Source organism: Pezoporus flaviventris, unplaced genomic scaffold, assembly GCF_033815535.1.
Source record: "Pezoporus flaviventris isolate CSIRO_AGI_PZ_B2104156 unplaced genomic scaffold, CSIRO_AGI_Pfla_v1 ptg000036l, whole genome shotgun sequence".
Classification (NCBI taxonomy): Eukaryota; Metazoa; Chordata; class Aves; order Psittaciformes; family Psittacidae; genus Pezoporus; species Pezoporus flaviventris.
This window is the reverse complement of record NW_026892584.1, coordinates 35,091,852-35,109,249: the sequence shown is the minus strand read 5'-3', so window position 1 is coordinate 35,109,249 and position 17,398 is coordinate 35,091,852. Positions and strand designations below refer to the sequence as shown.

The following is a 17,398-nucleotide window of genomic DNA, read 5'->3' as shown; positions in this document are numbered from 1 at the left end:
GGAAATATTCAGGAAGCTTATTCCTGAACACTGCAGGCTTGATATTCCTCAATATTATCTTCTGTTTAAATGAGACTGAAGAACCCACTGACCTCAGTGTTAGTTGAATTTTGCCACTTATAAAGAAGCAGGATCAAGCCCTAAAAGAGAATTCACCGCCTCTGCCTAGAGGTTTTATTATTGCAGAAATTACACTCAATCTATCATGAAGTCTGCAGTGGCTTGGAGTGTGACCTCTTTCAAAGTGTTTATTCAGATTATCATTTTCTCCAGGTACTTGGTGTGTCTGCTTTTCAAATATTCTTTCTATTAAAGACAAAATAATTCTGAAAAATAACTCAGATATTCTGAACATGTAAAATCTGAATATGGACTGCTTTATAATACCAAGAGAGGCCTCTCCTAAAATCAGAATTTCTGCATGCATTATCATCTAGATGTCAGGGTGAACTACATAACAGGACTCTATGTCTGAATTAAAACAGACTTTGGCAGGAAAAAACACACTTCCATAAAAGTGGAATAAATCTGTTCACAGAGTTGATCCTAAAATCCAAAAGGAGCAACAAAAATGTTTCAGAAAAATATTTCTATGATCAAGATACAATTCACTCTATTCAAGCAGCGCAGTGATTCCAACCAAACAGCAAGTATTTAACATTTAGTACATTTTTAATAGCAGCAGTCCTATGTATTAAGCATGGAACAACGTGAAAAGCTGCTTCCAGCTATATCTAACTAAAAGACCTAAACGTTACTCTACTTGCTCATACAGCCTTCACAAATAGCTGCCCAAAAGGGGACAGAAGAGTTTTCAAGATCATTTGACATAGAAACTTCAAAGGTGTTTATCAGTAAACACACACAGACAGATGCATCTGCAAGAGAAGATGCAGAAGATATATTACAGGGTAAAGCTGATAAATACCTCTAAAAATCATGTCAGTTACCACTAGAGGTCTACCCACAGCAACTGTGACACTGGTGTAGGCCACTCGCAAAAGTATTTAGCAGACAGATACTGGTATCTGACTAAAATACAAAGGTGCATCTAACCTAACTCCACATTGCAGTACGAATGTACCAGGAAAGAAAAAGAATCACTCATTTCTGTTTCTGAATGAGTAATTGGAGAAATGCTGCTCTATATAAGAGCCACCTGGTTAGCACTGCACAGTTGACTTACAGCTGTTAGTCTGAGTTGCAGGTAAAAAACAATGCTGCAAAAGGGTCAGATGTATTGGTGCTGTCCAACAGAAGTAACCCAGAAGTAAGCAGCCCCAAAAAAGATTTCTGGGATGGAGGTCTGTAGTGTGACAGACTTATGAAGGTATACAGAAGATGTCAGGTGCATTGTACAAGGAAGATGTGCAGACCAAAAAATTTCTAAATAAAGCAATTAAAGCTTACATAGCAGGAATTTAACACACAGTAGGGTTATTGAGTGGAGCATGTGTTATCAGCATTAAATTAATTAACCAGTTAGAAGTGACAGACATATGACAGCCAATAAGAAACAAAAGACAGACTGTATTAGAACTCATCACATGCTTATTAAGAGAAGAAATAGATTGGATTCAAGTTTCTGAACTTACTTGCTGTTCTGCATTGCTCTATTAAAGGCACTGGAGGGTTAAACACAGTTTTGAGTCCTGTTCTGCAGCTAGCCATTTCTGATCTGAGTTTGGTCCCTGGCAGAAGTCAGACTGAACAGATTGAGCAGTCTCCTGCTGCCCATGGGTGAGCAGCTGTAGCTGGGATGTTAGTTGTCCCTGGGGAACTGCGAGTAACTGTTTTTATTAATGAGACAAATGCAGAACCTAGGAGGAGCCAGTATAGGTCATCTGTGCATCTGAACCAATACTGAATGTTAAACACCATAATACTTGAAGAAGCCTTTAAAGAAACCTGTGATTTACAAGATCCTATGCCAGGCAACAGAACAAACAGAAAACCTGAGTGTTTTCACAGAATCCAAACAATGTCTGTGACTAAACAGAGAATACTCCTATAACCAACTGCTATCTAAGAAGCTTAAGAATTCAGACAGCAAAACACTGCTAAATCCAAAGACACATTTCGTACTTCACACAAGACCGCATACATCCAGTGTTGTTATTATTTTAAATACGGTGAATGATTTTATTTATTTTAATTATAAAAGATGCCCTGAGAGTGCTTTTTTTTTTTTCAAGAACATGCATGTACATCATTGTCCTACATTTTATTTTGAGTAAATCATCATTCATATTTTTACATTATAAAAAGTAATCACACACGCATATGCATTCACAGATCAGATCACCTTTATCATACACCAATAAATTTTAAAAACCACATATTTCTGATATCAATATATTTATGCTTCTTCCATTCTGAAACAGAGAAGCTGACAATAGCTTCATAAGCTTTCTCTTTAGTATTGGCATAAGTAGAACTCTTTAAAACAGAATTGCATGTTTTCCCACAGGCAAATTTTGATAGAAACATTAGCATTAATACAAACAAATGCAGATGACATCACTGAAGTATGATAGCTTGCAATAGCAGCTGATTAAAAACTAGTTCCAGCATTATAAATTATTCAAGTGAAAATACAATCTGAAATACTAAAAAGTAAAACAGGTATTTATACAACAAAATTTATGAAATAAAAGGTTTTTTATATCATCTGAAGACATCTGCTTTTAGATTGCTTTGAAACACACAGTATTTTTATGAACTTTACTTAGTACTTGTAAAAACATTACCTCCAAATTCACAGCACAATGCTACTAAAGTTTATGATACAGACTGATCAACTGTTCTGGACTTTGGTCTTAAATTAAGTTTGAATATTCCTTAAAATGTGGGATTACTTTTGCATATTCATTACATTTCCTTCTATTCCTTGCATAAAACAAGGGTTCTAAGAATTGCTGAAATTGTAAATTAGCCAATTAAGTAATGAACATGTGTATTCTAAATCCAAGAATTTGAACTACAAAGGCATAATTGAAGAAAACAAAATCCTCTCTTTACCTGCAGCAGATTAAGAGTACATAACTGAAGTTATATTTCATAACATTTCACTACAACATTAGCATTCTGCAACTGTTACATTATTTATTGGAACCTATTTTACATCTTGGGATTTTATTTAAAAGACTATAAGTTTGAACATTGCAGGATGCATTTTATTCATTCCAGGCATTAGAGAGTCCTTCTGCTGCTCCCACCTTATCGCACCAGAACGCTGCTTCTACCACTTTCTGGTTCCCTTTTTTTCCATCAGAAGATCTTAAAGAGTTTGATTTTCTGGATTTTCTTCATACAAAAGAAGAAACACACATAACATGGTTTTGCTATGTTTTTAAATAACATAAACTGCTATTGTGTGTAACATTTTAACACAACTCTTAGCTGCTGTACTTTAAAAATTACTAGCTGCTCTAATGTACCCACTGAAGAAGCCAAATGGACACATTCTGAGGGCCTTCTTCACAAGAAGGGTGTATTTTTCTCCATTAAGCTTTGTACAGAAGGTTGTGTAGAGGTCACTCTAAGTGAGATGTTAAGGTAGTCCAAGAAGTCTACTGGCTGCTACAAATAATGCCAGAAGTCTCCATCTTAACCCATAATAGTCTGGGGAAAGTGGAGATGGGCGAGAGAGAATACGATTTATTCCTAGGTATTCTGCTGACCATGTTAATTGGGCAATTTCTGATTTTTCATAGACTTAATTTTTAATCTTTAAATATACTGTTCTCAACTTCATAATTGTAGCTGTGTCAATTATCAACCCATTTTTATTGGTCAGAAATATGTCAAAGACTGTATCTTAACATTTAGAACACTATAGTAATATTAATTTGCATTGATATTTTACAGTACCACTTACAAACAACACAATATATTGTTCTGTTTCACATTTTTTTTTAAATTGCTGATGAAACCCATCATGATAATGTATCAGTGTCAGAGTACCTACTAGCTTCATCTTAGAAATGGGACCCAAACCACATGCCAGACCCACTGGACCTCAGAAATCTTAGCATCTTGAATAGCAGGATGAAAACATGATTAGAAGTTTTAAGTAGCCAACTCAAAAGTGCAGTAGATCAGTGGCAGAACTACTTTATCTTGTGCTCAACTTCCTAAGCAATCATATGAGTGAATGAAAGACAATACTTTGAAATATTTATGCATATAATGCTTACTAAATGGTCACACACCAATGTGGATGTCTTAAAGGTCAGTTGAGGACATCTTAGGAAATACTGATATGGAATCATAGAATCATAGAATAGTTAGGTTTGGAAAGGACCTTAAGATCATCTAGTTCCAACCCCCCTGCCACGGGCAGGAACATCTCACACAAAACTGTGCCACCCAAGGCTTTGTCCAACCTGGCCTTGAACACCGCCAGGGATGGAGCATTCACAACCTCCCTGGGTAACCCATTCCAGTGCTTCACCACCCTAACAGTAAATATCAATTCATTATTACGAAATTGATTTCTATGCAACAATAAATCTACTCCCACTTTTTAGAGGATGGAAAACCTGTACCCCTCTTTCTTCATTGAAACTGACTTTTTTATTAATATGTGTATATTTAGTACCAGGGCTGATTTTCTGAACAGAAGAAAAATAAGAGGTAGAGCTAAACATGTCTGTAGTCAACAAGGTAATGTGGATAAATGAACTGAACACCAACTATTCCTGTATCTGTACCTCTTAATATCTCCTTATAGAGCTGCTCCATTATCTGATGAAAGTACTGTTAAGTATTGGTCTAGATTACAAAACAGAAATTGAATCGACAGTGCAGCAGACAGTATGCCAACTTGAGAGATGCATTTTCCCATAAGAATATATAACATTAAAACTCCTTTTCAGTACTAAATATAGGTCATCCTAAGCCTGCTCTTCTTTCTCTAAAAACACTATACAGTTTAGGGACTTTCTGAACTAGGGAGAGCATCCAGTTCATGGTGTTTGGTCAGATACTTACTTTCAAATAGTCTGCTGTTAAGGTATTCACCAATGTACCTCAATGGTACACTGAGACTCAAAGCCAAGACTCTTACATTCCACTTTCCTGCCTGAAGACAAAGGTACAAACTGCTCTGTGTGAGTCTTTTTCTGTCCCTTTGTACTCAAGCAAAAGATATCAGTTTTATTTTAAGTGATAGATAGAAAAGCCTTTGCTTTGTGAGTATTAATCCATTTATTTTCCCAAAAATTTTGTGAGACAGATGAGTAATTGGAATTTCTGCAAAAATTTATAGCATTAGAACTAATTTTCTGGTTTTAAATAGAAGGAACAGACGTATACAGTGATTAGAGTGAAAGCAGATGGGGTTTTGACCACACAATTTTTGAAAATATTGAACACTCTATGTCATTTTATGTACTAAAGGTACACGTCCCGCTTACTTTATAGATAGCTGAAAACATCCGCATGACTACTGATCTAACATTGAGTTTGAAATCGTGTGCTTTGAAATTAGTGACCACCTAATGATCGCCTATAAAAAGTCTGAAGTACTGTGGGTTAATACTTAGGAGAAAGCATTAGACTCTGGACAAGGCAGGGGTAGAGCGCAGTTTGAATTGGTACTTTAAAGTACTTGTGCTGTGAAACCACTGACTCAACAGAAACAGTCCACCTTCATTCACCACTTATCTTCCAACCTTTTCTACAAAGAAAATCCAGTTTTAAAAACAATAGGTCACTATGCAAGCTTGATTTTATTCCAGAACAAATTTACCTTGTACAGTGAAGGTGGTAAAATTCCAGCAGAAAAATACTATGTAATCACACAGCAAAAGACTGTGTATCATAATATAATGTACACAAGTAGTTGAACGCAAGCTGTTTAGAGAACAACTTCACATATTTGTTAAAATTTTGAGTGTTTTATTTTGCAATTTGGGAATTTTATTAACTTCGATATGTGAGTAAAGGTGGTGACAGGGGGAGTGTTTTGGCTTGTTTTTTACAGGAACATGAAAACCCCAGAAAGGACCACTAAAAGATATCACTTTCACTATTGTTTTCTCTTTATACCTAGCAAACCAGTGTAAGGTGTTTTCTCTTTCCTGTCTGGTGTAGACTCCATCAACACATCTATCTCAGCTCCATTATCTTTGAGGCAAGTTACAACCTCACATCCTGGACTCTTCTTTTATCCTTGGTCTTTTATACCTATACAGACTTCCAAGGCCCCGGCTTGTATTTCTCCATTTTTTTTCAGCTCCCAGTTCTAGTTCCTATTACATTTAAGTCTACTTTCCCAACCTCCATTTCTTGAAATAGGTGGCTCCTTTCTATTCTCCATTCTGACTTGGCTAAGAAATCAAATCTCCAATAGCAAAGAAAAATCTCAGTTTGAGCACCCAAAATTACAGCCAGTCCAATGACACTAATTTAGAACTACAAGTAATAGTGTGAAAGGAATATGAAGTAGCTGCTAGAGTCTACAGATATTTGACTAAGTATGTACATATCACAGCAAATTTCTAGGACTTACAGTTTTATCACAGGAGCAAAAAAAATCATCTTTGATTTCATTCTTGCAAAATGTTGAACAGTTTAGGGTGAAGTTTAAAGAAAACCAGCCTAAGGGAGGTGCCTAGCATTGAAATTTTTTCATCTAAATGATTAAGGTAAGGCAAAGGCAGCAGCCTTAATGACAAGTAGCAGTACCAGTTCAACATAACTCTCAAACACAAAAATACAGAAGTACATAAAAAGGAAAAAGAAAAATGAAATCATCTAATAATGCATATTTTCTATTTCTCCAACTATAGGCAGCTAAATCACTGTGACTGTAGTTACTATACATCAAATGCAACAACCTTCACTTTGTCACATTCCACCCTCCCCATAATGCTCCAGCTGAATGCAAACGTGCAGAGGAAACAATGCAAAAGACTAACTGAAAGGGAATGCAATCTTAAAAACTCTCGTAATTGCACACATCCCATTTTTACCATGTTTATTTAGTATTTCAAAATCTGGGTGAAGATGTATCATAAATACAGGCTTAATCTCACATGGGTCTCTTCAGTTCCCTTTGAAAAATGTTACCCATAAGCTTGATTTAACCTCTTGTCAACCACTTACAGGTTCACCTTTCGGGTCTGAATCTCCTTATTTCCACTGCTCTTCTGGTCAGCTGAGTTATATAAATTGCAAGAAGAACTGGAAGGGAAGGCAGTATTCCCACTGTTACCACCAGAATGAGTCTGGAATGAATCATCTGAAATAAAGAGTTGCAGTTCAGAAAAGAATTTTGTCTGAAAAATGTACACAGAGAGTAAACAGAATGAGCTGGTTTTCCTGTGGCAATTGTAGCATATTTCCTATGGCACTAATCCAAAAGTTTAACTTTCTGTAACAGAATGGTTTCAACTTAGCATTTCTTCTTCTTTTGTGGAAAAAATGATAAGTAAAAATAACTAGAAGACACATTTTAAAAGATAGGATTAATACATTTCATGTATGAAAACAAGGGTATTTAATTGGCCAGTCTTAAGGTACTTAAAATGTATCTATTTAATCCAAGATAATCATCTATTAGTACTGAATGCAAAAAAGACAGGTTCCTCCAGAAAGCCACTAATCTCATTCCAGTCTTTAATGATCCATACTTTTCAACAGCAAATGCAGAGAGGGGCACTTCCAAACAACAATTTCCCTCTCCTAATTCAAGAGAAGGTATACATAATAACCCTTTCCTCATGTAAAACGGGTGGAGGCAAATTGCAAGACCAACCTTTTTATGACATCCAAAATATCAAGAGATGTCAAGTACATTTTATTTTTACTACATTTAGATATAACTTTAAACCTACATGTAACAAATACCAAACAAAACAAAAACCAACCAAACAAAAAAAAACCACAAACCCAAACAAACAAAAAGCAAAACAAAAAATGCAACAAAAAAAAAGAGAAGTAGGCTAACTAGACTAGCATTTAAGTGGCCAAACATATCGGATATGTATTATTCTATGTTCTTTAGCAGAATGGTATCTTACAGTATGCCTGGTAAATAGGGTATATGTGGAGCCCACATATTCAGCACCCCCCCAAAAAAAATCATATAAAAGGTAATGGAATAACCTACTTACCAGTAAAGGATAACATACAATTCTTTCCCATTCCTGATACTGAACACGTGTATCCTGTAGCAGAGCTTATACTTAAAAAAAACAAACAAACAAACAAACAAAAAACCCCACAAATAAATTAAAACCAAACTGTTTATTTCAGAAACATGTTTCTCCCAATTGAATGACCCTGCTCTTTATATAAAATTGGAGGTTATTTATGAGTTTATATAAAAAAATTAAATGAGAAAGTTATGCTGAAATTTCTTTAGACTTTGCAGTTCATATTGAAACTTGTTTTACTTTTGATAAAAGGTGACATATTAACTTAAAAGGAATACATGAGTAGGACTCAGCATGCCTTAAAGTGATATATCTTCCTTCAGTTCAAAACTGAATCAATTAAACAAGCTGAAAAGTAAGGTCACAATTCAGCGAGCACATCACTACTTTTATAGAGCCTTATGCATATAATTTCATAACATTTGCCTATGAGGTAAGGAATGAAGATAATAAAGATACTTAGGACACTTGTCTAAGGCGTTGTATTTTGGATGTAGTGCTTGAGTACTGAAAGACTGGCTTCGAACCAACTTGGATTTTTTGTCTTCTTTGCCTAAAATTGTAAGTAGGAAATTTTTTTTAACATATATATAATTGCATTTCCCCAGTAATTAAAATAACTTTTAATATAATTTTCTGTCAACTTTTGCTAGCTGAAGGAACTGATTTAAATACTTCAATAACAATAAATAAACTTTATGTCACTTATTTATATAGTAAAGATTAAACTAAAACTAAAAAACATAGAAAACATTCAGTTCTAGGAGTGGAATCACTTCCTATGCATAGAAGGTTAAACTAGCCCACAAATCCCAACAGCAGCTTTGCTGGGTTTTAACCTGCTGATGTGACACCAAAACATTCTGGAAGATTTTTAAAGAGTTCTTACCTGCTGATGTAGCAGAAGAGCTTCCAGGAACAGAGAGCGTGATCCTTTTTGCCAACACTGATGAAGTTTTACTGTCTCTGCCTAAAAAAAATCCAAGTATAAATACTCCTTTCTTAAAGGTTAACTTTAAAAAGAGAAAGATGTTGTAATGTATTACAGGCCTGGGGTAAAGAGCAATAATATCAAATCCAGTGCTACTAATATTTCAGAAATACCACGGACAAGTACGTACACTACATGCTAAAATTAAAAATACCAGAGAACTAAAACTGTCATGTGTTTTATTAATAAAGCCAAAAGTCTTCCCTCTAATAAAATGAGGCCAGTATTTATAAGTATATTTAGAAATATATAGAAAAAAAGGTTTATTGCCACTTTTTAAAACTCTATTTACTGTATAAATTGTTTTTTCTCTGCTCCTTTCTCCTACTTTTGCAGAAGAGCAATACATGCACAAACAAAATGTACACAAATAAACTTACGTTTCTTTTCAAATATTTTGTTATTAATATTTGTAGATCTTCCTTCATTTTGCTGCTTCTCTTTTTCTAATTGTTCCTAAAAAATGGATAATTTTCTTAGTTATTCCTCAGAAAAAAATAAATTGTGTTTCCAACTGGGAATTGCTTCCAAATCACCAAAATAACAATTTCTTCTCTCTCCAACTTTTAGTACAGCCCCTAGTGAATATTTTGATAACCAATCAAGTAGAACAAAATTAAATCAGGGTACATAATCTATATAAATGTCACATTAAAAAATGTTGATTGTAATTATGAAGGAACCTCAGAGCTGAGGTTTTGCATTTGATAAGCCTTTATGAAAACAAAACCAAGTATTACAATTGTTCAAGTATAGGGAATTCCGTTGCCCTTCTGTAATATTAGCTAGCCTTAGAACCTTTTGAGAGTACATTCATAGACAGAATGTAGTGTTAACACAGCTACATCAATAACTTCAAAAGCCAATACTTGCTTCTGGATTGCTGCTGAACAGACACCACTCCACCTTCAAAATGCTATTTAATGTTAGCTTATTTTCTGTACTATGTTAATAATAAAAAGTTCCAAGTGAACCATAATTGTTCTACTCTATTTTTATTTTATTTTTTTTCATTTCATTCTAATTACTAACAAAGTTAAAAAAAGAAAAAAAAAACATTCAGGTCAAGGTTGCTGTAATATAGTTTCTATTAAGTCACTTACTAAAATTAAGGAAACATATTAACATATTCAGTATTAAAATCTGCAGCACTCAGATACATAAGTAGGTTCACCCCTTCCTCATTTGTTTGCAACATAGAATAATCAGGGCTGGAAAGGACCTTAAGATCATCTAGTTCCAACCTCCATGCCATGGGCAGGGACGCCTCACACTGGACCATGTCCCCCAGGACTTGGTCCAACCTGGCCTTGAGCACTGCCAGGGTGTCACAATATACTGTATACATCTCCAGTACCTCAAAAACATGCCTCTCACAGACAGTGCTTAATGAGACCTTTGTGATACAGAAGGTATGCCCATTTCAGGGGTGTATATATATATATATCATAAAAATACAGGTGCTCTTCTAAATTCTAGCTGCAGAAATAGGGTAAAAATTGTCATTACAAAATACAAGGTAACAAAGAGCATACCAGGGGCTATTTTACCACATCCCCGGACTGCTTTAACCACAAAAACATTTATTTTAACTACCTAAAAACTGCTAAAGCTAAGTTCAAGTCTTGAATATGTATGCAGGTCTTGATAACAAAGCTTGAACCTTCGCTACGCAAGAGAAGACATGCAGCACCTACTGACATCAGCGGGCCAGAAATACAGGCTCTGTAGAATCCCAAATTGGAAAAAAGTGGGTTTTGGACAGTCTTGAACCTGTTCTGGTTTACTACAGAGCAGCTTCATTTTCTCAAATCAGAGAAACCATGATAATGAAATTTAGCCTCTTCTAAACCCTATCAGCTTCTTAGCTTCTCCCACCTTTGGGTGGAGAGGAGCTAGCGGAAGAGAGGACTGCAGTAATCTCATCTAGGGTTTGTGAAAATGTAGTAGGCTAAGTGGCGAAGCGTCTGCTGCAGCTCTCACTTACAGACATGACTGAAGATAGTTTTTATGAGCTGGAAAACTGTTCTGCAGACTTCTCTTCCAAATCCTAAGTAAGTAACTTGAAGCACCTTTTGCTCTATACAACCTGCACTAAATCTCCCTCCTGAGAGGCGGCACATATCAGTGGCCTTTTTTCTGATTAACAAGAAAGCCTGCAACACACAGAGCCTTCTTTGGCTTCCTTGGCACAAATGTTAGGGCATTCATTGCTTTGCCTATGGAAGCTGTCTGTCAGTTCTGAGATGTTTCATCATTTGATTTATTATGTTAGACACACCTGAAAAATTGCTAAGCTCCCGCAAAAAGATTTCATAAAGTGTGCTGAAGGGCTTGGATTTTAGAACTATCAAGGCATCACAGACGAATATTTTTCAAGAAATTAGTTTGTTTTCTAACTGATACAGTAAAGTTTAGGTAATACAGAAAAGGAAGTCATATGTCATATGTCTTAACCCTATTGTAAATTGTAAAATGAAACTATACACAGATTATGAACCTACAAGGTGTCTTGATAATGTGCACTTCCTCTACCTTAAAATTATTGCCTCATTAATATTTAGCTACAAACTAATAAAAAAAGGACCGATTATACTCATAAGATACACCATTTCCAAAAGGAGATGTTCTTGTCTGTCTTTTTCTTGATCCAATAAATCATTTTCGTAAAATCTTTTCTGAAACTTCAAAATAAAATCAATAAAAAATAAAAAATCACTTTATGAAAATGGGAATTAAAAGTATTTTGTATTAAAGTTACTGAGTACTTACAGCATCTACAGAGATCTCCATTCTGTCCAATTCTAACACCGTCTATAAAGAAAATCAAAACATTATTGTTACTCAGCAGCATACTTTCAACTAAGAAACTGTCCAGCTAGGAAGCTCAGAATAGTCATATTTAAAATTAAGTATGCCTTTTCTTCATTTGAAGCCTATTGCATTTTTTGATACACATACAGTTAAAAATTGTCAGAGAGTATTCTCAGAGCCATGCTGAGACTCACAGACTAATAACTGACAGACTATCTATTTAGAATTCAAACTACACTCAAGGAAAGCATAGAAGCATGAATGGCTGGAGCATGGAACTAGGAACCAGGACTACAAAAACAACTCAGGAATTTGTGGATAAGCCAGGATGCTTCACACCCAGTTTCTCCTGCAGACTGGCCCTATAAAGAAGCCACCTACTTTAGCTACTTAGTATCATGGCTTACTTGAAACTAAGCATGGTCATCCCTAAAAGATGTACTTTTTCATGAATATTCACTGTACAAAGACATTTGTAACATTTCAAAATCATGCATCTGTATATTGCAAATATGTATCTCTAGATACCTCTACCTCAAAAACTTGATCATTTTCACTAAAGTTGATATTTAAACCTATCTTTAGTCGTCTGTTATTTTTCACAAACGGCCATTGAGCTGAAGTCCTGAATTCCAGTCACTATAAAATAACCGCAATATTAGCAACCAAGGAAACACCTGCTCTCAAATTTGACAGAATGCACTGCACTACATCTTCTCTTAATTGTCCAAAATTATATGATAGACAATGAATTCTTTAGTCTCCTGTTCTCACATTAAGAGAATCAACAGAAAGAATAAGGTTGATCATCTTTTAACGATAACCCCAAAGCAAAATGCTGCTGGAAAAGAAAAATGCTTACTCTTTTTACAATAGTCAGGACATCTTTGTCTTTCTCTTGACACAAAAGTTTCCTTATACATAACTCTAACTGCTGAAGTAAATGTTTATCAGTGGGTATCCTCAGAGTAGATTTAACTTTTGGCAACAAATAGCATAACTTCATTCTAAAAAAAGAAACAAGACAGTATATATTTGTCTTTTCATGCAATGTTTAATAATCATCATTAATTTTTGTATTGCATGCTAGCATGACATACAATAATGTTAGTAGGTTTGATTTTCAGAAAATTTTGTTGTTTATGTATTGTTTCCAGACATACTGTAACATTTTCAAAAACTCCATAGGTCAGGAAAAGAGTCCTATATCTGAAAGTCAATAAATATTTCTCTGGTTTTCTTTTGCTGTTTTTTTTTTTAAATGGTTATCATTTTTGTTTTGACTGAGTGTTTGGTTGGGGTTTTTTTGTTGTCGTTTCAGGTTTGAGTGTTTAGGGGTTTGGGTTTTGTTCATTTGGTTGGTTCATTCTGCTAGAATGATAAGCAGACCTCTAGGTTTTCAAAATTATCTACACATTTATTTATCTGTATCAGGTACCTAAATACACTGGAAATCTGGTTAATCAGTATAAAGCAGCCAAATTCTCACCAAAACTCATGTAACTGCACTTCCATACAATTGCAAGGATGAAGGAAACTTTGTGATTGATAACATTTGAAAAGATTTTCTTATACAAATTCATCTTTCTGTTTTCACACATTCAAAACATTTTATTCTTCACAACTTCCATTACAGAATTACACCACTCTGTGAAAAGCTAGAATATCTCTCTATGCTCATTTTAAAATCATGACCTAACAACTATGTCTGACTTCTAAACTTCTGTCCACTATAGATGGTGCATCCTTTCTGTAAAAAGTGTTAGGGAACAATCCAGGAAAGAATTATGACAAAATTAATTTTAATGTCAGTTAAGGATTTACAAGTTATTTCAAGTTTCCATTAAATTTTAATATTGTATCAATAGCGTTTTTAATAAAAACATTTGTTGAAAGCAAAAAAAAATTAAAATACATATCAAATTCCCTTACATTTTTCTATTTTTTAACTTACTTCAACAATGAAATAGAAAACTTTAAAATAAGGTAAAACCGATGCTAACTTGTTAAGCTCAGATTACTTTAAAGAATTGCTTGTGTGTTTTACTTTGCATATAAAGCGATTGAAATGGATGGAAATTAATGGAGACTGTGAAGTTACATTTCTCTCTATACCCATGAAACAGCAAATTACTTTCTTCCCACCTACAGTTGGCTCCTCTGCCTCACTGTTCCTTTCAGTCCCAAAACCTGACATTTTTGGTGAGTTCCCCCCAACACTCAGATTGACCTACTTATGTGGTTTCCAACATCATTCCCACAGTGCCCTACACCTTTAATACTGGTTACCTTAAAGGCTCTGTACATTTTTACTCAAGTCCCATTATTTAAGCAAGACATGAAACCTGTAGCAATATTTCTAAATATAGCATTTAAGGTTTTTATTTCCTGTTCACTGCTGCATACTCTTTGTACAGTACCTCACATTTGCCACTGGATCATGTGTAAGTTCAAGAACAGGTAGAAAGAAGTATTTACAGAAGAATGATTTTGAAAACAGTTCCATAATGAATTCACATGTATCTAAAAACCGAAGTCTGTTCCAATAACTTTTTCCTTGGCCCAGTTCTGAAAAATAACAATGCACAGAAATTATCTATTAAGTTTTCAATGTCAGAGAGATAACTTTTCAAAGGTTAACCCAACATTTCAAAGATGATAATCACACTCATCACAAGACACACCTTCCCAGCCTATCTCAATTCTTTATTTCAGTGAAAAACCACCCTTCTGAATTCAATGACCACACCTGTCAGTGAGCATTGTTTTTCAGAAATACAGTCAGGCTCTTTAACCATTTGAAAACGGAGAAATAGTAATTGAACTAGCTACCGTGTTGAGCAAAGCCCTGTATGCCATCCAAACCATGTCACTGGTGTATGAAAATTACTGTGTAAACTTTAAGGATTGCTAATGAGAACAATTCAAAAATTCTAACCTAGCTTTAAAACACATGGCATAGACCAGAAGGTCACCTTAGGTGACTAATCCATTCATAAATTAATCTCTGAGAAGATTTATTCAGCACTTCTTATGATGAAGCCTCTAGAGAATTTTATTTCTGTAGAGGAACTCTGTTTTGTATATTGCAGCACTTTCAGCTGAGCCATTTTGGATTCAAGAAGCAGGGCTGGAGGGGGCTTGGCATATTATCAGTTTCCCACATTGCCACTTTCCCAATTTATTTGCCCAAGTTTCAGATATTCCTTGCATATGCACTATGTTTTGCCTGGTGGTAATACGAGCAACTGAATGCCTTTTAAGTGTAATCCCTCCAATGAAGGCAGAAAGTTACACTGAATGTATACAACTATATATAGAAATAGATCTTTAGTCAAGACTAACTGGCATCTCTACGTAATCATGGAAAAATTATCTTACGTTCAATCAGTTTCTGGATAACCTCATGCCTCTGTTCTTGTTTGGGATTATAACGCAAATAAACGCAGAGAGTTCGAGCAGCTGCTTTTTGGACTGGTAGGACATTCTTGAGAGAAATAAAGGGAACACAATTAAACATACCTGAAGAAATATGACTAAAAATGTATAAAAAATCTAGAAGTAGAAAAAAAATAGCTAAAATAGCACCCAACTTTATAAATTTTGAAATAATTGCTATAATGCCATGGGTAATTGGGAAGTTTGGCCAATCAATATCACTTCTGCCTAAGGTGTTTATTCAGTTATTTCTTAAAAGCCTTGAAGTATTTCATGTCTGGGAGGTGGCTTCTATATTAAAGGTGTTAGAAAATAAAGTATCTCTTACAACAAACATTCATTATCAGAATAAAGTGTTCTTTCATAAGGAATGAAACACAATGTGATATAATGCATGGAATCAGGAAAACGAAGGCATGTCTCAGGGGAAAAGGTTTTGATTTACCTAGAAACAAATTGATAATGAGCACAAGGAAATAAAAGAACTTTTGGGTGGGAGGAAAAATATGACAACCTGTCAATCCAAATTTTGCTACTCAAACTGGGGGGAAGTTCTCAGAGCAATTTCTCAGTCATATTAAAAAAAACACAGCCTGATATACCATATGCAATGAGAAGTAGTACTTTAAGACAATTAAAAAGTACTACACATAGCAAATATATGGTGGTCATTGTTCTAAATAGCATAAAGAAACAAAAAAAAACATGAAAGAGACAGGTGGGCTTACATTTGTCAAAATGATTGTCAACATTCTGTGAAGAAAGCGGTAATAAATCTGATCACTTGATATGATATGAGGGAGACATGCATATTTTTGTAGTAACTTCTCATGAGTTCTCCATTTCAAAGAAGTTGCTGCTCTTTGTTCTGCTGTTGTTAATGCCGTAATCAAGTCAGGAATAGACAATAACTAGAAATAAAAATATAAACATTAAAATAATTTTACATGTTCTAGCTTTATGTCATGTTACCATGCTTAAAAAGCACATCACAACAATGCATCAGGGGAAGAGATTTTTAAGGGGTCAGTTAATTCCTCTCCTCAGACAGGATCAGCTACACTGTGACCACTTCCAGCAGATGTTAGCCTAACTTGGTTTTAAAATAATGTAATGGTTGGGTTTAAACAATCTTCCCTAAGCAGTAAATTCTATTTTACTACTCAAAAAGCTATTCCGATACCTAACTAAATAAACTTTCATTTCCAATCCCTTCTCCTGACAAAGAAAAACTGATCACTGTACCCTTTTAGAGATATGAAAGAGCATTATGACAACCTCTTCATTCTTCTCTTTTTCAAATCAAATAAATTCCATTTTCCTTCTAGCCTTTTGATTTTGCAGTCACTGTTCTCAGCTCCCTAATTGATTTTAGTAGGAATTAGACACCTTTTCTTAGTGGGAAGCAAAGACTTTGCAGTAGCCAAGCTAAAGTCTCTTTAGCACTAAGCAAAATGAAAGAGAGTGCCACATTTGACATTGCACTTGTTACATGCCATATAGATTTTCAGCAGTACATTATCTGAAAAGTTCACATTTTAAATTACACTCTCAACTTTTCTCCATACGAGAAAATAAATTTATTCATTTCTTATATTGTTGGAATATTTCAATTTCTCCATACACTTAAGAAGTATGCTCAAAACAGAATCTTGAAGCAAGAGATGATCTTTTATGTGCTATTTTACAGGTAAGGATTCAATGAATAAACCATCATCCAGAGCCACATAAAATCAAATTACTGAAGTTGGGAGCTGAATATAGATCTCCTAAAACCTAATTCAGTGCCTTTCTTCAGCAAATAGGCTTTCTTCTAGCAGAAACTGTGCCTGAAAATGGCAAACATGGGCAGTTGCCACATAAAGAAAAAATAAATAAATTCCATGTTAGCTGTCATTCCTTTAGCATGAAGCCAACCTATGTTTTAATTTAATGATTGTATTTCAAAATTTTATTTATTTCAGGAAATCTGTGGCTAATTGGAAAAAGA

At 34.6% G+C, this 17,398-nt stretch overlaps 1 protein-coding gene across 12 annotated transcripts in view; it reads right to left on the bottom strand.

The window, feature by feature from the left end:
• Positions 1–17,398, bottom strand: part of PPP4R4 (protein phosphatase 4 regulatory subunit 4) — an 84,257-nt gene that overhangs the window by 16,608 nt on the left and 50,251 nt on the right. For 6 of the 12 annotated variants that reach the window (XM_061463899.1, XM_061463897.1, XM_061463896.1 and 3 more), the window contains 12 exons: positions 16,137–16,319; positions 15,352–15,457; positions 14,391–14,538; positions 12,833–12,977; positions 11,929–11,970; positions 11,766–11,840; positions 9,537–9,612; positions 9,055–9,135; positions 8,625–8,718; positions 8,124–8,194; positions 7,114–7,249; positions 2,138–3,306 (listed from right to left, as the gene is read on the bottom strand). In XM_061463899.1, coding sequence (XP_061319883.1) covers positions 3,177–3,306; positions 7,114–7,249; positions 8,124–8,194; positions 8,625–8,718; positions 9,055–9,135; positions 9,537–9,612; positions 11,766–11,840; positions 11,929–11,970; positions 12,833–12,977; positions 14,391–14,538; positions 15,352–15,457; positions 16,137–16,319 — 1,287 coding nt within the window. In that variant the 3' untranslated portion in view covers positions 2,138–3,176. Of the gene's footprint in view, positions 1–2,137; positions 3,625–7,113; positions 7,250–8,123; positions 8,195–8,478; positions 8,719–9,054; positions 9,136–9,536; positions 9,613–11,765; positions 11,841–11,928; positions 11,971–12,832; positions 12,978–14,390; positions 14,539–15,351; positions 15,458–16,136; positions 16,320–17,398 lie in introns of those variants that run through there. The other 6 variants (XM_061463895.1, XM_061463898.1, XM_061463894.1 and 3 more) reach the window with 6 other exon arrangements.